Source organism: Elgaria multicarinata, chromosome 11 (assembly GCF_023053635.1).
Source record: "Elgaria multicarinata webbii isolate HBS135686 ecotype San Diego chromosome 11, rElgMul1.1.pri, whole genome shotgun sequence".
NCBI lineage: Eukaryota > Metazoa > Chordata > Lepidosauria > Squamata > Anguidae > Elgaria > Elgaria multicarinata.
Window position 1 is genome coordinate 1,403,448 of NC_086181.1, and position 19,837 is coordinate 1,423,284.

At 43.2% G+C, this 19,837-nt stretch overlaps 1 protein-coding gene across 2 annotated transcripts in view; it reads right to left on the minus strand.

Annotated features, from left to right (window-relative positions):
* Window positions 1–1,287: 1,287 nt before the first annotated feature.
* Window positions 1,288–19,837, minus strand: part of NSF (N-ethylmaleimide sensitive factor, vesicle fusing ATPase) — a 196,841-nt gene continuing 178,291 nt past the window's right edge. The window contains exons 19-21 of one of the 2 annotated variants that reach the window (XM_063138459.1): window positions 16,684–16,797; window positions 5,482–5,537; window positions 1,288–3,476 (exon numbers count right to left, since the gene is read on the minus strand). In XM_063138459.1, coding sequence (XP_062994529.1) covers window positions 3,464–3,476; window positions 5,482–5,537; window positions 16,684–16,797 — 183 coding nt within the window. In that variant the 3' untranslated portion in view covers window positions 1,288–3,463. Of the gene's footprint in view, window positions 3,480–5,481; window positions 5,538–16,683; window positions 16,798–19,837 lie in introns of both variants that reach the window. The other variant, XM_063138458.1, reaches the window with a different exon arrangement.

Genomic DNA, 19,837 nt, shown 5'->3' on the forward strand with positions numbered 1-19,837 from the left:
AGAGGAACTCTACAGTCCACCTGCTTCCTTCTCCCCTCAACCGACTGTATCCAAAGTTATTTACAAAACTGTAGAGCAGCCTTCCCCAACCTGGTGTCCTCCAGATGTGTTTAACTTCAACTCTCATCATCCCCAGCCACCATTGCCCAATGCTGGTTGGGCATGATAGGAGTTGTACTGTGTGGGGGAAGAACGGAGGGCACCAGATTGGGGAAAGGGGCTTTGCCACGGAGGGTTTTCAGCCTTTTTTTTTTTTAAATTATATTCTGAAAATTCTCTTTTTATAATTATTTATTATACAATGTATATACCATTGAGTTAACTAAGATTCTATATTATATAAATATATATTTTAAGAAAAATATATTTCACCTCTCTTTGGTCATCTTAAATCAATAAAGGTAAAGGCACTTAAATTAATTGTGTCGTTTTGAATGTTTACTTGGTGTTAATGTGGAAGGTGGTGTAGTAGTCATCAAAGAAGGAATTGGCTACCTATGATTAACTGAAATTAAAATCATCATTTGTCCATTGCAGAAAACAGACCTAAAAAGCTATTGTTGGAACTCAGAAGGCAAAGTTTAGGCAAATCACACTCAAAGATGTAAGCAATTCAGGAGTGTTTATCTTCCCATTCTTTTAAACACTAGGAATTAGGTCATATAAAGACATATAAGAGAGATTCTAACACTTTAAAAAAAATGAAGTTACATTAAATGTTAATGGAGCAAAAACAGGATGGGTGGCAATTCCCCCCCCCCCAAATCTCAAATACAAGTAATCTGAGACTATAGGGCTTGAACTGAGGCTAAGACCTACCTAGCCTAATAACTTGTGTGCACTCAAAGTAATAGAGTCCTCTTCATGCATGGAAAGAAATGGGGGCACACGCCACCGGCTCCTGCAATTGGCAGCCAGTATCAATCTTTTGAATTGGTCCGGCCTGATATAAATTGTAGATAGCAGCTTCTCTACCCTTACCTAGTTGATTGAGCAGGACCTTCTGCACTTCTGGCTCCGGTAACAGACTTCAGTGTCCTTGACCTGAAATACTGTCCAGGGCAAAAGTGGGATACAGAAACACACGGCCACCTTGCGAAATTCTCATAATCTTGTTCATTTGGTTCACCCTCCAATTACATTTCAAAACACACATTTCTCCATCCATGTACTTGCTACTATGAAACCCCACACTGTTATAAGCCAGTTAAAACGTCGAAAACGTCGCCAACAAGAGCTGCAGAACTCCCTTATCTGTCACCTCAGTTCACAAGCCATCAACACATGTTAAGTATCTGTGCCTTTTTATTGCATTTATTTTTCTACATTTAACCACACAATCTATTTATGTATTTTTCTCTCTCAACATAGCTTTGGACAAAAAAACACAATAAAATGTTTACATCATTTGATCCAAGACATTACATTAAATACAACGTATGTGTTTTGCTTCCACTGAAAGATGAGTGATGGAGGGGGCAGGTAATGGGGGCAGGTTGTGGGGGCTTGGGGTGGTGGTGGTGGATAGAAGGGTGCATCTAAAAGCAGCCCAGTTGCACAGCCTAAAAAAAGAAGGGATCTTATAAGTCCACCAGGGATTCACATATTCCTCAACACTACTCAAACCAGAAAATGGGAATTAAACAAAAAAAGATGCTATTCCACATTAAAATAAATGCATCACTGCAGCTGCTAAAACAACAGTTTACCTTTTGCTGCACAGGGTTGGAGGACATCAAGTGCTGTTTCCAACTTTCTAACTTTAGCAGCTTGAAAAGTTGGGGGGAAAGAGCCATGCCAATAATATAGACAATTTCAGCAAGATGGCAGATTGGTCCAGCCACTTGGGTTGTGTTGTGGGGGAATTATTTAGGCTTTGCAATACATTGCTCTTCATAAAGAGAAGTTAAGAACTAACTTAGACATTACCCTTGTAGGGGTGGGGTGGGGCATCCCCAGATTTCGTTTCTTAACCCTGTGGCCATATGGCTTAGCAGAACAGGACATCGTGTGAATCCTACCTATCGTGTCGTTTCCCCAGTCCAAATCCTGCTGGCAAACTGCTACTGATATGAGCTGCAGGCAGGCAAACTCAATGCGATGGGCAGGATTCAGGTGCGGAGTTCTGTTACAAAATACCGCTGGGTGTGGTAAAGAAATCAGCACAGGAGAGGTCTAAAAGCTAGACTGGCTCTAACATAAACTTGCACTTCGTTGCTCAGGCAAGCTACTCAGTGGGCTTCCCAACAACAACAAAAGGACTAGTGAGGAACACGTGATTGAGCATGTTCAGACAGTAGACTGCTGTCCTCACTGATTCGGTATTGCTGTACACAGCAGCAATCACAGGAAGTATCCCCCCCAAAAAAGGGAAGTTGGATTTCTCCTTAACTTCCACCTTGCCAAAAAGCAAGAGCTCATCAGCAGATACCACAGCACTTGAGAACAACAGTTACCACTTGATTGGGGATGGGGAGAGCCCAACGTGAGTTCATGCATCCTGCACTTGTATGCCATATGTGATCCCCTAAAATAAATCTTCTTTTACAAGAAGTTGAAAAGCAGGGAAGGTCCATTGCAAAAGAAAGCAGAAAAAGTGTTTTCAGATTTTTACAGGACTATTACATGGATAAGAATTTTCTATTTGTTCTATAGCAAAACCATAAATGTATCAGAACCCCACTGCTGCTTCTGCTGCTGTACCTGTACCTGGTGGGTAAACTACCACTGGAGATAGTGACTGCTGCTATACCAAATGCAAATTTAATTTGTCTTGCCTAAAATCCAGGCAAAAAAACGTTCTCTGGATCCTAGCTCACCTCAAACTAGTGGTGGCATTTAACACTTTGGTTACTGTTTGTCTTGAGTCTGAAACTTCTTGACTTGGGAGCAAGGAGTAAGGAACTACTCAACAAGAGCCCGGGGGGGGGGGCGTATTGGGGGACTCAGACGCTATAAACCTGAGTGTACAACTCTACAAACCTCAGCTGGCTTTGTTATTGGTTATTTTTGGTGTGGGTTAAGAAGAAAAATTTCTTAATATTTAAACTTTCCCATATTTTGGGCTTTAGCTTCAGAGATGAGAAGGAGCCACTGTCAGCTTCAGCATGAACATCTACAGGCTGGTACATGGCGCATTTCTTCTCCTCCCCTTGTGCACCAATACCAGTTGGGCGAGTGCAGCAGGCAGCACAATATGAAAGCAGATACTCCAGAAGAGTTTGTTTTGCCACAAGACATCAAGATATTAAAGACAATAGATAACAAATGGTGGATCATTTTGTTGCATTCAACATGCAAAAAGGAGGAATGAGGGGAGTCTCTGAAGGGAGCTGAATGTTCTGCTCTTGTTTGGATGTACCACACATCTACAGGTCTGAAGAGAAGATTCTTCTCATGGGGTAGTCTCCTGCTTAGCTGCTTTCCTGGACACCAGCTTCTGAACAAGATTCCAGCTTCACACTTAATCCAGTGGACTACTGCAAAGAGAGAAAGTGCAGCTGCCACAAGGCGCATGTGTATCTTGGGGGGGGGGGTCGTGGGTACAGATGCTGGCAGCACACACAGACAGGCATCCAGAGAGGAAAAGTGCATGCAAATTCACAAGACAGTTGTGCACAAGCATTATTCACAACAGCTGTAAAAGAAAAAGATTGAGCTCTTACTCTGCACTAAGACAGGCTGAGGGAAAATGGCAAAGCCAAAATCAGATATCCTAGCATCTTCTTACATGGTAGCGTAATCAGAATTCAACTTGCTTTATCCCAGCATTAAAAGGTACATAAGGAAAGGAAAGGAACCTCTCGTGCAAGCACTGAGTCATTACTGACTCTTGGAGGGACGCCAGCTTTCGCTGACGTTTTCTTGGCAGGCCTTATAGCGGGGTGGTTTGCCGTTGCCTTCCCCAGCCGTTATTACCTTTCCCCCAGCTAACTGGGTACTCATTTTACCGACCTCGGGAGGATGGAAGGCTGAGTCGACCCAAGCCGGCTGCCTGAAACCAGCTTCCACTGGGATCGAACTCAGGCCGTGGGGAGAGTTTCAGCTGCAGAAACTGCTGCTTTACCGCTCTGCGCCACACAAGGCTCATAAAAGGTACAGAATTGGGTCCAAATATGAACCAAGGGTCACCTGGCACCAATCCTGTGAATACATGAATTAGCATTTTTATGTATTTGCATATGGTCCTCTCCTAGCTCCTGCAGGTAGCTTTTCAAGATGTTACTATTCCCACTCTGAAGATACGCAAGAATTAAATCTACAGATTCACTAACCCGGGCATAGGCAATCCTACAACATGTATTTGTGTAGACACAACTAAAAGAAAAATGGTCTCAAGAGTCCCTAATGTTCAGAAATATCACATGGTACCATATGTGTGGGGTGGGGTAGGGTGGGTGGAGGCAAATGATCGTAAATTCTCCTCTATTGAAAAATAGGCTCCCTTGAAAGATAGCATGTCATGGAGAAGGGTCTGGCCTAGCTTGTTCTGTATGTTCAGGGAGCCTGGACACAGTAATTTCCACACACTTGCAATCTGAAAAGGTCCCAGCCATATTCCTTAATAGACAGTTCAGCCTGAAGCATTCCATTTGAATTTGAACTTGCTGGTGGACTGAATCCAGATTAGTGGCCAGAAATTAGAATATAACACAATGCAGTAGCTGGGATTATTTATTTATGTATTTATTTATAATACTTCTGTACCCTGGGACATATGAGTATAAGGCTTTAGGGGTCAGAAAGCATGTTGCCTGTGCAAGCTTAAGCTATGAAAACTCACAGACACATATAAGACACACAGCAATATCAGTGATGAATAAGTGAGACATTGTCCTGGTTCACACATAACACTAGTCCATGGTGGGTTCTTGGATTCTAGGTTGTCATGATATGTGAACATGGCTGTGCTAACAAATCATGGTTTGTTCATCACAAACAACCCAGAAAGAGAATGCTTGGTTTCTTATTGGGTTGTTAACTCTGAGTTGTTTAAACCATGGACTGTTATGTGCAAACTCAGAACTATGGGCTGGCCATAGGTTATTTCGCAATGCTACAGATGGAGTGGGCAAGAACAGTAAAACGAAAACAAAAACACCCAGCCACTTTGCATGCCAGTACTAAAGCATAACAAAGGCATTTGGGAATCAGGAGGAGGGAAACAAACAACCCAGGGATTGAGAAAACAAACCATGGTTTGTTCTATTCTATGCCAGATAAACCTGGGAAGGGTAACAAATCATGGGTTAAATAAAGATACAGCAGCCTTATGTGTGAACCAGGCCACTGCAACAAAAAACAACCTAACCACCAAGGCAGCCTGATTTGTGGGACGGAATAATTAACAGCTACCAAGAACCAAAACAACCTACTCTTGCTAAATTCCTTTGGGGGCCAATGGAAAATGCCAGATATTAAGCATGCATGCAGATTCAGGAGCATAATGAACACACCCCTTGTCAGACGTGTATTACTTACGCTCCTTCTTCTCGCAGAAGTGCTAGGAATTTTCTCACACGGTACTCAGGATCCATCTTCAAGTATTAAAAAACAAACACACAAAGACACAAATTCTCAAGTTAACCACAGCACATTTACAGAAGGGCAAGGAGCAATAGGCAGCATCTCACTTTTCACTTTTCCTCCAAGAAGGTCAAGGAAAGTGATTTGCTAGAGTGAACTCCATGGCTGAGTGGGAACATGAAACGAAGTCTCCTCAGTCCTAGTCCAGCACTCCAACCATTACATACCACTGGTTCTCTTGTAACTCAGTTTGTATTATAAAAAACAGCTGCCAAAGGAAAATAAGATCTAAGCAGGTATAAAGATGTAACATTTCTGGAAACTCTGAAGCCATGGGGGGAAAACACAGGGTTTTTTAGTTTTTGGTCAGGAAAACTGAAATATTTGCCAAATTTAATTTCTGATTAAAGGTAAACAACATAAAATGCATCATTATATTATTGTATTATTTGGCATATTGAATTATTTGGCATATTTATGACAGTTACAGAGTATATTTTTAAAAAATCATGGTTCCATGCTATCTTTTAGGGTAAAAGCCCACCGAAGGCAGCTTACATCAAAGAATAGGCAGGTTGCTTACTTATAAATGTAGTTCTTCAAGTGGTCATCTGTGCATTCACACATATGGGCTCTGCAACTGTGCAAAGACCCATTTCAGGAAACTTCTATACCTGAGGATTTTTTTGGCTGGAACTCTTCCCCGACTATCCCAGTGCACAGCCCCTAGTTGGTTCCTGCTTATTCCTCCGGTTTCTTGAGACCGTTCACTGTAGTCTTGGAACCAAGAGTAGTCTTTGGAACCCATGCCGAAATTGAGTATGACACCAAACAGGTCAGTTGTGTGAATGTCCAGATGACCACTCAAAGAGCTGCAGAAAGAGGTAAGTAACTTTTTCATGGTCTGTGTGCATCCACATACAGCCGAATAGCAAGCTAAATCCACATACGGCTGAGTAGCAAGCTAGGTCAGCATGTCCAATAAGCAGTCAGTTCTACCCCACAAATCTAGTCTGTAATGATGAATGAATGTTGAGGGCTTAGCCTAAGTCGCCATCCCTTGTCAAATGTGACAAATGTAGCTACTGCACAAGTAGAGTGACCTCAAGCTGGGGCAGATGGTTCCAGGCCAGTCATCTTGTACAATGACTGTATGAACCAAACCTCTGGTGGGACACAGGTAACCCCTTGTGCTTGCATCAGTAATAGGTGAACAGACGGGGAGACTGATGAAAGATCCAGTGCCCTCCTTACATCAAAGAAGTGTTTTTCAAAGGCAAAGAAGCAGAATAAAAGAAAGCAGGGACGATTAAGTCCTAGTTAAGGTGGAAGCCCAACACCACCTTGGGTAAGAAACAAACATCCAGACATAGAATTGCCTTGGAGGATGAAAACAAGGTATGAATCATAGAATCATAGAATAGCAGAGTTGGAAGGGGCCTACAAGGCCATCGAGTCCAACCCCCTGCTCAATGCAGGAATCCACCCTAAAGCATCCCTGACAGATGGTTGTCTAGCTGCCCCTTGAATGCCTCTAGTGTGGGACAGCCCACAACCTCCCTAGGTAGCTGATTCCACCGTCGCACTGCTCTAACAGTCAGGACGTTTTTCCTGATGTCCAGCCGGAATCTGGCTTCCTTTAACTTGAGCCCGTTATTCCAGGTCCTGCAGTCTGGGAGGATCGAGAAGAGATCCTGGCCCTCCTCTGGGTGACAACCTTTGAAGGATTTGAAGAGTGCTATCATGTCTCCCCTCCATCTTCTCTTCTCCAGGCTAAACATGCCCAGTTCTTTCAGTCTCTCTTCATAGGGCTTTGTTTCTAGACCTCTGATCATCCTGGTTGCCCTCTTCTGAACACGCTCCAGCTTGTCTGCGTCCTTCTTGAATTGTGGAGCCCAGAACTGGACGCAATACTCTAGATGAGGCCTAACCAGGGCCGAATAGAGAGGAACCAGTACCTCACGTGATTTGGAAGCTATACTTCTATTAATACAGCCCAAAATAGCATTTGCCTTTCTTGCAGCCATATCACACTGTTGGCTCATGTTCAGCTTGTGATCTACAACAATTCCAAGATCTTTCTCTTTTGTAGTATTGCTGAGCCAAGTGTCCCCCATCTTGTAACTGTGCATTTGGTTTCTATTCCCTAAATGTAGAACTTGGCATTTATCCCTACTAAATGTCATTCTGTTCTTTTCAGCCCAGCACTCTAGCCTATCAAGATCACTTTGAAGTTTGTTTCTGTCTTCTAGGGTATTAGCTATCCCACCCAATTTTGTGTCATCTGCAAATTTGATCAGCGTTCCCTGCACCTCCTCGTCCAAATCATTAATAAAAATGTTGAAGAGCACTGGGCCCAGGACTGAGCCCTGCGGCACCCCACTCGTTGCCTCTCCCCAGTTTGAGAAGGTTCCATTGATAAGTACTCTTTGAGTCCGATTCTGTAGCCAACTGTGGATCCACCTAATAGTTGTTCCATCTAGCCCACTTTTAGCTAGTTTGTTAATCAGAATGTCATGTGGTACTTTGTCAAAAGCCTTGCTGAAGTCAAGATATATGACATCCACAGCATTCCCACAGTCCACAAGGGAGGTTATCCTATCAAAAAATGAGATCAAATTAGTCTGACAGGATTTGTTCCTGACAAATCCATGTTGGCTTCTAGTAATCACTGCATTGATTTCAAGGTGTTTACAGATTGACTTCTTTATAATCTGCTCCAGAATTTTCCCAGGGATGGATGTCAGACTGACTGGTCTGTAGTTCCCAGGTTCCTCCTTTTTGCCCTTTTTGAAGATAGGGACAACGTTAGCCCTCCTCCAGTCGTCCGGCACCTCACCCGTCTTCCATGATTTTGCAAAGATAATAGACAAAGGTTCTGAGAGTTCTTCCGCTAGCTCCTTCATTACTCTTGGATGCAGTTCATCGGGCCCTGGGGATTTGAACTCATTCAAGGAAATTAGGTGTTCTTTGACCATTTGTTTATCAATCTCAAACTGCAATCCTGCCCCCTCAACTTCTGCTTCACTTTTTCCAGGGGGGGTCATAGACCCGCTTTTGGGAGAAGATCAGCACAGAGTGCACACACAGTTCACTAGAGTGCCTAGCCAATGTAATTGCAACCAGGAAAATGGTTTTCAAATTAAGAAGATGGAGATCCACTTTGCCAGTAGTTCAAAAGGGTTTCATAGCAGAACCTGAAGGACGATGGATGGATTGGTGAAGCAAGATTACAAACTCCATTCAGAAATTGCTTCAATGTCAGAAAATAGAGAGAAACATTTGATAGGGGGGTGACATGCAGAAATCACCACAAGGTATATGCAAAGAAAAGACAGCTTCAGGTCTTTGTCAAAAAAAGACAGAAGGAACTGCAGAACGTGGTACAATGGGCATTTAATGAGGTCAAATGGCCAAGAGAAGTAAAAGGAGAAAATATGGCTGATTTGCAGGCATAGAACAATCTCATGGGAGGTTTCTGGGCAGGATCAAAGATCCGTTGGATTGGAGCAGGGATAGCTCTTGCAGTACCTAGTGCTGGATCCACCACAATGTCATGTGAAGTGTCTGAAGGTCCAGGTGCCAAATCCTCCCTCGATCTTGAGTAAGAAGAGATGGAAGTAGGAAAAATCAGACATAATTGCCCGTGGTGAGGTATATACAACCACTGCTGTCTCAGCCACCAAGGGGTGATGAGGATACAATCTGTGTTGTCCACTCTGATCTTTGGAAGGACCTTAGTGAACATGCCATGCCACAGTAGTGCATTTGATGAAGAGTTTGCCCAACAGAGCAGTGGAAGAAAGACTTGGCCTGTAGTGGAATCAAGCAGAGTGCCAATAAACTAAAGCCTCTGTGTTGGAACCAAGCAGGACTTCTCTACACTGATGTAGAACGCTAAAGAGTGGAGGAGATGGCACATCAAATGGACTGATTGGAGTAGCTGATGTCTGCTCTAGCCTACCAACGGCCAATTGTCTATGTATGGATAGACTTCACCTCCCTGAGTCAGTAAGAAAGCAGCCACTACTGCCATGCAATTTGTAAAGGCACTTGAACCAGTACCTCACGTGATTTGGAAGCTATACTTCTATTAAGCTATACTTTCCTCCTAAACCTTCTCCTCATCTCTCATTCTCTCTTACTGTCAATGATGTCACACTTACTCCGGTCAAGAAAGCTCGTAGTCTTGGCTTTATATTTGATTCCTCGCTCTCCTTTATTCCTTATATTGAGGCAGTAGCTAAATCCTGTCATTTTTTCTTGTATAATATTGCCAGGATTCAATCATTTTTGTCTGTCTCTTCTGCCAAGACGCTTGTTCATGCACTGGTTATTTCACGGTTGGACTACTGCAACCTTCTTCTCACTGGCCTTCCTTCTTCTCACATCAGTCCGTTGGTTTCTGTTCACCACTCCGCCGCGAAGATCATCTTCTTGGCTCGCCGCTCTGACCATGTTACTCCACTTCTGAAATCTCTTCATTGGCTTCCAATTCACTTCAGAATCCAATATAAACTTCTCCTGTTGACCTTCAAAGCTTTTCACGGTCTAGCTCCTTCCTGTCTCTTCTCTCTCATCTCATCTCACACTATTGCCCCGCTCGTGCTCTTCGCTCATCTAATGCCATGTTTCTCGCCTGCCCAAGGGTCTCTACTTCGCTTGCTCGGCTTCGTCCATTTTCTTCTGCTGCCCCTTACGCCTGGAACGCTCTTCCAGAACATTTGAGAACTACAAGTTCAATCGCAGCTTTTAAAGCTCAGCTAAAAACTTTTCTTTTTCCTAAAGCTTTTAAAACTTGATGTTGTTCGGACTTTATACTATTAGTTTTACCCTACCCTGTGCCTGTTTACCCTACCCAGTGCCTGTTTGCATTCTCTTCCCCTCCTTATTGTTCTACTATTAGATTGTAAGCCTATGCGGTAGGGTCTTGCTATTTACTGTTTTACTCTGTACAGCACCATGTACATTGATGGTGCTATATAAATAAATAAATAATAATAATAATAATAATAATAATAATAATGCAGCCCAAAATAGCATTTGCCTTTCTTTCTGAGACAAAGAACGCTCAGAACCTTTGTCTATTATCTTTGCAAAATCATGGAAGACGGGTGAGGTGCGGGACGACTGGAGGAGGGCTAACGTTGTCCCTATTTTCAAAAAGGGCAAAAAGGAGGAACCTGGGAACTACAGACCAGTCAGTCTGACATCCATCCCTGGGAAAATTCTGGAGCACATTATAAAGAAGTCAATCTGTAAACACCTTGCAATCCATGCAGTGATCACTAGAAGCCAACATGGATTTGTCAAGAACAAGTCCTGTCAGACTAATTTGATCTCATTTTTTGATCGGGTAACCTCCCTTGTGGACTGTCATATATCTTGACTTCAGCAAAGCTTTTGACAAAGTACCACATGACATTCTGACTAACAAACTAACTCAAAGTGGTCTAGATGGAACAACTATTACATGAATTCACCTTTGCCTACAGAATCGAACTCAAAGAGTACTTATCAATGGAACCTTCTCAAACTGGGGAGAGGCAATGAGTGGGGTACCGCAGGGCTCAGTCCTGGGCCCAGTGCTCCTCAACATTTTTATGAATGATTTGGATGAGGAGGTGCAGGGAACGCTGATCAAATTTGCAGATGACACAAAATTGGGTGGGATAGGTAATACCCTGGAAGACAGAAACAAACTTCAAAGTGATCTTGATAGGCTAGAGTGCTGGGCTGAAAACAACAGAATGAAATTTAATAGGGATACATGCCAAGTTCTACATATAGAAAATAGAAACCAAATGCACAGTTACAAGATGGGGGATACTTGGCTCAGCAATACTACAAACGAGAAGGATCTTGGAATTGTTGTAGATTGCAAGCTGAATATGAGCCAACAGTGCAATATGGCTGCAAGAAAGGCAAATGCTATTTTGGGCTGCATTAATAGAAGTATAGCTTCCAAATCACGTGAGGTACTGGTTCCTCTCTATTTGGCCCTGGTTAGGCCTCATCTAGAGTATTGCGTCCAGTTCTGGGCTCCACAATTCAAGAAGGACGCAGACAAGCTGGAGCGTTTTCAGAAGAGGGCAACCAGGATGATCAGGGGTGTGGAAACAAAGCCCTATGAAGAGAGACTGAAAGAATTGGGCATGTTTACCCTGGAGAAGAGAAGATTGAGGGGAGACATGATAGCACTCTTCAAATACTTAAAAGGTTGTCACACAGAGGAGGGCCAGGATCTCTTCTCGATCCTCCCAGAGTGCAGGACACGGAATAATGGGCTCAAGTTAAAGGAAGCCAGATTCCAGTTGGACATCAGGAAAAACTTCCTGACTGCTTATGTTCTTTAACCAGTTACTAATCCATAAAAGGACCTCTCCTCTTGTTCCATGTCTACTAAGTGTATTCAGGAGTCTTTGGTGGGGACCCACACATTCAGCAGGTCACACCCTCGATGCTGTTTTCAGTTCCGAACAGACATATCTGTAATCGGAGGTGATAAATACCTCTGCGTTGTCATGGACAGACCATTTTCTGGTCAGGGTTAGTATCGCGGTTACTATCCGTCCCTGCAGGGGTGGCGGACCTATTAAGATGGTCCGCCCTCGAAGGCTGATGGATCCTCTTGGATTCCAGAAAGGCTTAGAGGGTTCTTTGGCTGGTATCGTCGACGATCCTGTTGAAGCCCTGGTTAACAGATGGAATCAAGAACTAACTAGGGCTATCGTCATAATCGCCCCCAAATGTCCTCTCCAGCCTGTTTCTAACCGGGCACCCTGGTATACAGAAGAACTCTGGGAGTTGAAGCGGGAAGGGCAACGACTAGAGCGCCGATGGTGGAAAACTCGACTTATATCCGACAAGACACAACATAGAGAATATCTTCGTTCCTATGGGGTGGCAATACGTGCAACAAAGAAAGCTTTCTTCGCTGCACACATTGCGTCTGTGAATTTGTGTCCAGCAGAACTGTTCAGGATGGTGAGGGGTCTAACGCAGACACCTTCCCCCCTGAACCCAACTTTAGAGCCTTCAGTAGTTCGCTGTGATGCCTTTAATGATAATTTCACAGATAAAATCTCTTGGATAAGAGCTGACTTAGATGCACTCATTATAGCAGAAGTTGACAATGGAGTGTCCAGCGACTCCGCGAGCAGGATTATACTGGATGAGTTTCAGTTGGTGAGTACTGAGGATGTGGACAAGCTGCTTGGACGAGTGAGAAAAATGACTTGCCCTCTCGATCCCTGCCCTTCTTGGCTGGTCGCCCAGGAAGGAGATGCAGTTAGACTGCAATTACAACATATTATCAATGCATCTCTCAGGGAGGGGAGTTTTCCATCATGCTTAAAAGAAGCAGTGGTACGGCCGCTTCTAAAAAAGCCCTCCCTGGACCCCCTGGATTTTAATAACTATAGACCTATATCAAATCTACCATTTTGGGGTAAGGTGATCGAGAGAGCAGTTGCAAACCAACTCCAAGCAGTTTTGGATGACACAGATTATCTAGACCCATTTCAAACTGGCTTCAGAGCAGGATACGGAGTTGAGCCAGCTATGGTCGCCTTAGCAGATGATCTACGCTTGAGTATTGACAGGGGGGAGTGTGTCCCTGCTGGTACTTTTGGACCTCTCAGCGGCTTTCAATACCATCAACCATGGTATCCTTCTGGATCGCCTGAGGGGATTGGGAATCGGGGGCACTGTGCTTCAGTGGTTCTGGTCCTACCTCTCAGGCAGGTTCCAAATGGTGATGCTTGGGGATAGCTGCTCCTCAAAAAAGGAGATGCTGTGTGGCGTACCACAAGGTGCTATCCTATCCCCAATGCTGTTCAACATCTACATGAAACTGCTGGGAGAGATCATCCGGAGGCATGGGGCGGGGTACTATCAGTATACTGATGACACCCAAATATATGTCTCTATGCCTTCAATAACAGCATCAGCTAAGGCTAGTGTGTCTCCTCTGAATGAATGCTTGGAGGCGGTAATGGGCTGGATGAGGGAAAACAAACTGAAGCTGAATCCAGACAAGACGGAGGTGCTTGCTGTCGAAGGCCACAACCTGGGTTTGGAGGTGTGTCAACTGATTCTGGATGGGGTTACACTCCCCCTGAAGGACTGTGTTCGCAGCTTGGGGGTGCTTCTGGATCTGTCGCTCCAAATGACAGCTCAGATAGATGCAACAGCCAGGAGTGCCTACTATCAGCTTCGGCTGATACGCCAGCTGCGTCCCTTCCTAGAGTTAGAAGACCTAAAGACGGTAGTGCACGTGCTGGTAACTTCGAGGCTCGACTTCTGCAATGCACTCTACATAGGGCTACCTTTGCACCTAGTCCAGAAACTTCAACTAGTTCAAACTATGGCAGCCAGGCTGGTCACCAGTACACCTAGGGGTGACCATGTTACACCAGTTTTAAAATCTCTTCACTGGTTGCCAATTAGTTTCTGAGTGAAGTATAAAGTGTTGGTTATAACCTTTAAAGCCCTATATGGTTTGGGTCCAGGCTACCTGTGGGATCACCTTCTCCCATACAATCCGCCCCACACACTCAGGTCCTCTGGGAAAAATCTATTTCAGCTAAGCAAAAACTAGATTAACAACTGTTACCAAGAGGACCTTCTCTTCTGCTGCTCCCAGACTGTGGAATGGCCTGCCGGAGGAGACTCGTCAACTTAACAGTCCACTAGAATCCAAGAGAGCTATAAAGACTGATCTCTTCCGGCAGGCCTATCCAGTGGAATTTTAAGATGTTTTTAGATTGTTTTAGGGTTTTTTAAGGATGTTTTTAACAATGTATATTACGTTTTAATTGAGTATTCTATATTTTATCACTTATTGTTGTTCCCCGCCTCAATCAAGGTGGAGAGGCGGGTAAGAAATATTATTATTATTATTATTATTATTATTATTATTATTATTGAGTCAAGAGGAAGAGTGGGGAAAAGTAATCTAGATAAATGGCTGTGTACCCTCAGGTGACGTCCAGTCAAAGCAGATTCCCAGCCCTATACGAGTTTCAACAGAATCACAAAGAACAAGTCGCACAGGAGGGAGTGGGGGAGAGTTTCACACACTGACAAACTGCATGCCTCTCGGCTTATGAAGCCGGTCCTAGTGTTCTAGATCCATAAAGTACAGCTTTAGCATCACATGTTTTATTCTCACAATCCATCGCCCCATCTCTTGTAGGAGCCTCATTGAAATTAACAAGAGTTTGGGAACGGGGGAAGGATTACACCTCTTTCATTAACTTTGATGGCGTTCACAGATTACCCTTTGTAGGTGGGTGATGCCCTTAACGATCAAGCAGGCTGGGGCCTGCATATCAGCTGTGACTGGTGTAGCTAAATGAAGGTTTTTTGCATCTTTCTAGTACAAGCCAATAGTTCTCCAAGTTCTCCAAGTTCTCAAACAGAGATCTTTTCCTACTACTGGAGATTCTTTTGCAGCACAAGCCAGGATCTGAAGCTGGGATCTACTGTATTAAAAGCACGTGCTCTAACACTGCACTATAGACCCCCCACCCCTTCATAAGAATTGTGTTGATGGATCAGCCCAACATTCAGAATACTGGCTCCAACAGTGGCTAGCCAGAATGCTCTTAAACAGATAAAAGAATCAGAATGAGAATAATAGATAGAAATTACCTGTTTTTCTGCATCATTCAGAGGAATACTACTTTTGTAATGGGTGATTTCACTCAGCTATCATTTCCATCTTTAATGATGACTAACTTTTGGCTCCAGAATCTTGTATTTAGAGATATACTACTACATCTATATATACCAACCCTCTGTTAATATATACCCATCTCCCATTATGCCTTGGGCCTGCGCAATGATTCTCAGACTAGGATCCTAACAACTGCATAACTGGTTTCATGGAGCCATCTTTCTTGAACAGGCACACCAAACAGCTGCTTGTGAACAAATGGCAGGCAGGTGACCTTGCACGGTAAGTCACTATCTGACTTGGCTGGGCAATTAGGATGCCACTAGTGGTCTTTGGTGGTATGAAATTCAGGGCACATTCTTTGTAACAAAAAAGGTTATACCTATTCAGACACGCAATTTTTGATCCAGTGTAATGCAGCGGAGAGTGTGTCAAACTTCAGCACCAAGGTGATTAGACTAGTTTTTTTAAATGCCAGTGGCAATTGGCCACTTGGAGTTTTGCACCTAATGAACAGGAGTGAAAATTATTTACATGCAAGTTTTTCCTTTGCATGGCAGAAGACAGCCAATCACTGCATCAACAGCATCAAGACTTCAGTAGGAATGGGGAACTGGGGGAGTCAGATGACCCTCCACCACAGCCCTCTGCAGATCAAATGACATCAGGGGGCGTAGTCCTGTAGGGTCATTGGCTTCGCCACGCACAGGCTTTCTCCATCTGGGTGCAATGAAACCAGATCTCCAACCGGAGCACTGGCTAGAGGGCCACTCTTCTAACCAGTGCCTCGGTCAGAATGGCTTCGCCTGCACTGTACCTTCCTGCACTGTGGGGGACATGGGGCAGGGGAAGCTAGCAGGGAGAGGAATCCCCACTGCTATTCTTCCATGAGTGATCAAAGATAACGGTTGCCATTCCCTTCCCCTGGCTTTTAGGGGGTGGGGCTTCAGGGAAGGGCCTTGCTTGAGGGCCAAATGCACTGGCCTGCGGGTCTGAGGCCCCTCATCCTTGGACTACAAGGCAGTAGTGCCTGCCAAGAAACGATCCTTCTCAGATATTGCTATAAAACACTAGGGAGTGATGAAGTGTAGGTTATCATCCTCTGCACTGTTGTTATCAGTTTGCCACCCACTTTGTGAAGAATCCATGTTCACAGCCAGTTTATGAACATGATGACATTCTGATAGAGTGTCAGTGGTTTCAACTATTGCTAGAAATGAAATATGCTTCATTTATGCTTCATTTAGCTTCATCATCACTGACATTTTATTGTGTGGGTGTTTAAGCTGTCTACTGCTTCGAGCCCTTAGAACCGAGAGGGATAAAACAGATGGAAATCTTATTAATATACAGGTCCAAGCTTGGTACTTACTGGTATAAAAGAAATTAGCCTCAAGACAGATGTTAAAAATTAAGACTCCTATTTCCCATTTTTCAATATTCTGGCTTGACCAGAGGGTAGACAACACATTTACCTGCAATGACATCTCTATCAACATCAGAAGCTTCTTGATGCCAATCCAGACCTTCCTCCCTTTGACATTCCGGGCAATGGTGCTGCGTTCCTCATCTTTAAAGCTGCTCAGGAGCTAGAAGAGGATGGAAGGAGAAAGTCAGGAGTGTCTGAAAAACAAAGCAAAACACACACAGCCCCTTTCTTGCTCTAAAGCAAAAGTGTCTCTGTGCAATCCACACTGATGTTAAACTAGCTCACCTCTTACAGATGAAATTTCATGTTCACTCCAGTTTACAACTTCCCTTCATACAAAAGCAGATCACAGGAGCAAATGAAGCTAAGCCATGTTTGTTTACTCACATGACTGCTCACTTTGTGTCAAAAACAAAGATGGGGGTGTGTCTAAATTTGACATCTAACGAGTTGTGTAGAAAAGGGGAGCTGGACCCTGCCCCTTGCCTTATTCCATCACACTCCATCACTTCAGGCACTTTTCTCCCAGGCCAGCACTGGTATAACGGATGCGAGCCAGGATGAGAACATTGCTGAAGTAACAGGCATGTAACAAAATAAGGTTGGAATTGGACAGGGTCCAGCTCCTCCTCACCACTTTTGATGTCAAAATTAAGGCTACTCCACCTCATCCCACATTTTAGATGGGATGGGAGGAAGCACATAATGAATAAATGTGAATGCCCCTGTCACATATAATTGGCCCTCAGATTTTGACCTCCTTCTTGATATCCTGTCTTCTTCTCTCCTTTACAATATCTTCTCTCTACTAACTCCACTGTCTACCTTGGCCCCAAGTCTCTGGAACATGCTAATCCTGGTATATCTGAATTGGAGAAGTTTGGTGGGCTGATACTGAGCCTTTATACAAGGAAGTAACTAAAGTTGCATAAAATTGCAAAACTGAGCACAATTGTTCTGAAGCCTTATTTAGGTGGTGCACACACATACTGTAGCAGGCATCATTTAAAAGACAGATTTCTTCCTACAGAGAGGAAAGGAGGAATGATTCTTCCAAGATGGTGTTCGCCATCTGCAGTTTTTTTTAAGGTACTTGTATTAAAAATTATAGATTGGATCCAGGCTTAGTTGCGTTTAATTCCCATTAAAATCAACAGGACTTAAATCACAGCTAAATTTTCACTTTGATTTCAATGGAACCTAAGTGTAACTTTGTCTGGATCCAACCTACATTTTAAATCAAAATTTTATTTATTGTTATTTCTACATCCCTCTCTCTCTCTCTCTCTCTCTCTCTCTCTCTCTCATGTGTGTGTGTGTGTGTGTAGACACACACACACACACACACACACATACACACACACACATCTTTAGATAAGGTGAATCGTAAAATAATAATAATACACCACTGTCTCTAAATTCTATTGCTTATGAAAATGACACCTATTAAGCTAATAACTTCAAATTTGCATCCATGATCTACCTGATGAGATCTACAATTTTGAAAAATGTCAAAATATCTACAGCTACAGCAATTTAAGAAGTGCTGAAAATTGACACTACCTTTTTTATTCCAATTTGTGGCACATCATATATATTACATATTACATTTTGGTGAAAAAATACTGATAATATTTTATGCAGACTTGTCAAGGAATTATGCCTTTCATTGTTTGGTAAAGCTCTGAGCAGCAGTTCATAACAGTAATTCAGGTTTTTCGGCCGTATCATAGCCTATGGCAGCAACTGCTACCAAAGTTACGTTGTGTATGCTCAGTTTCATTCTGAAACTAGAATGCTGCCAGTACTCCAATGTTTTCAGGGGAGTTCTGTGTTGAAATCTACTGCTTTCTATGTACTATGGCTCATGGAATGTGACCTCACAAGGTCAGTCCTCATGTTACTACAGATTGATGCCCTAGCATGGTGGTGGTGTGGGGGGGTGTGAAACAGAGATTTTAACTCTTTGCCCTCCAGCTGTGGTCCCAATCCGAATCACACACCCCATGCCTCCAATTTACATTGCCAGAAAGGCATCCAGTTGTAATATAAATTATTGGTGTAGAGAAAAGGTGTAGGACTCTAGGGTCCTGATCCATATTAGAAAGCCCTTTAGATTAAAGGAAAATCGCATTTGCTTACTGTCGCTTTGATTCATGCTTCTCTTCCGCATTTAAAACAAGCTGAATTATACCGGAGGAGAGCTGTGACCACCTGGTGCATAATTTAAAACTTCCAAGCTCATATATGGGTGACTTTGGGTCAGTTACAGACTCTCAGCCCAGCCTACCTCACAGTGTTGTTGTTGTGAGGCTAAAACGAGGAGGATAATGTATGCCACCTTGGGTTCCTTGGAGGAAAAAAGGCAGGGTATAAATGTAATAAATAAATAAAGTTCAAGGGGCAGCGCCTCCTAGTGAGCATTTTGTAGCACAACTTCGACTGCACATGGCAGGAAATCCCGATACATTTCAGTAGAATCAGGTTTTCCAAGGTTTATTTTTAAGCAGAATAATGGAGGGAAGGAGCAGGAGATATGCAGGAGGCTCACAATGTCATCAAAATGACCTGCAAACTTCCACAAGTGGCCAGTCATGAGCGTGCGATAAATCGCTTGTTAAAGAAGCCCTATGTCTCATGCACTTACTTTTGAGTTAAACACAACACCTAGCTATAACTTTTTTTTTTAAAAAAAAAATTATTTACCAGAAATTAAAACATCATACAAAAAATAAACAACAACACAACATACTACATACATTTTAAATAAATGTTGAATACATATATATTGCGTAAATATTAGCTATAACCTATCCTATCATAACAAATATAGTCAATCTTAACATGTAAGTGCACCCCCCACCTCGGGATCTATTCCTGCTTCCAAAATCTCATACTTTCTTCCGCTGGCGGTTTCCCACTTCCCTTAGAAAACACAAATATTGGGAACTGTTTCCAAATTCCTTCAAACTCATTTATTTTCGTTATACCTTTCCTCCACCTTATATTACAAGTCAATTTATCATTAATAGCTATATCCCAAACTTCTTTATACCATTCTTCAATAGAATATTCCCCCTGAATCTTCCAGTTCCTAGCTACCATCAATCGTGCTGCAGTCAGCAAACTCGATATCAACTCTTTAATTTCTTTTCCACATTTTATATCTTCAAATAGTGACAGTAATGCCATTTTTGGTG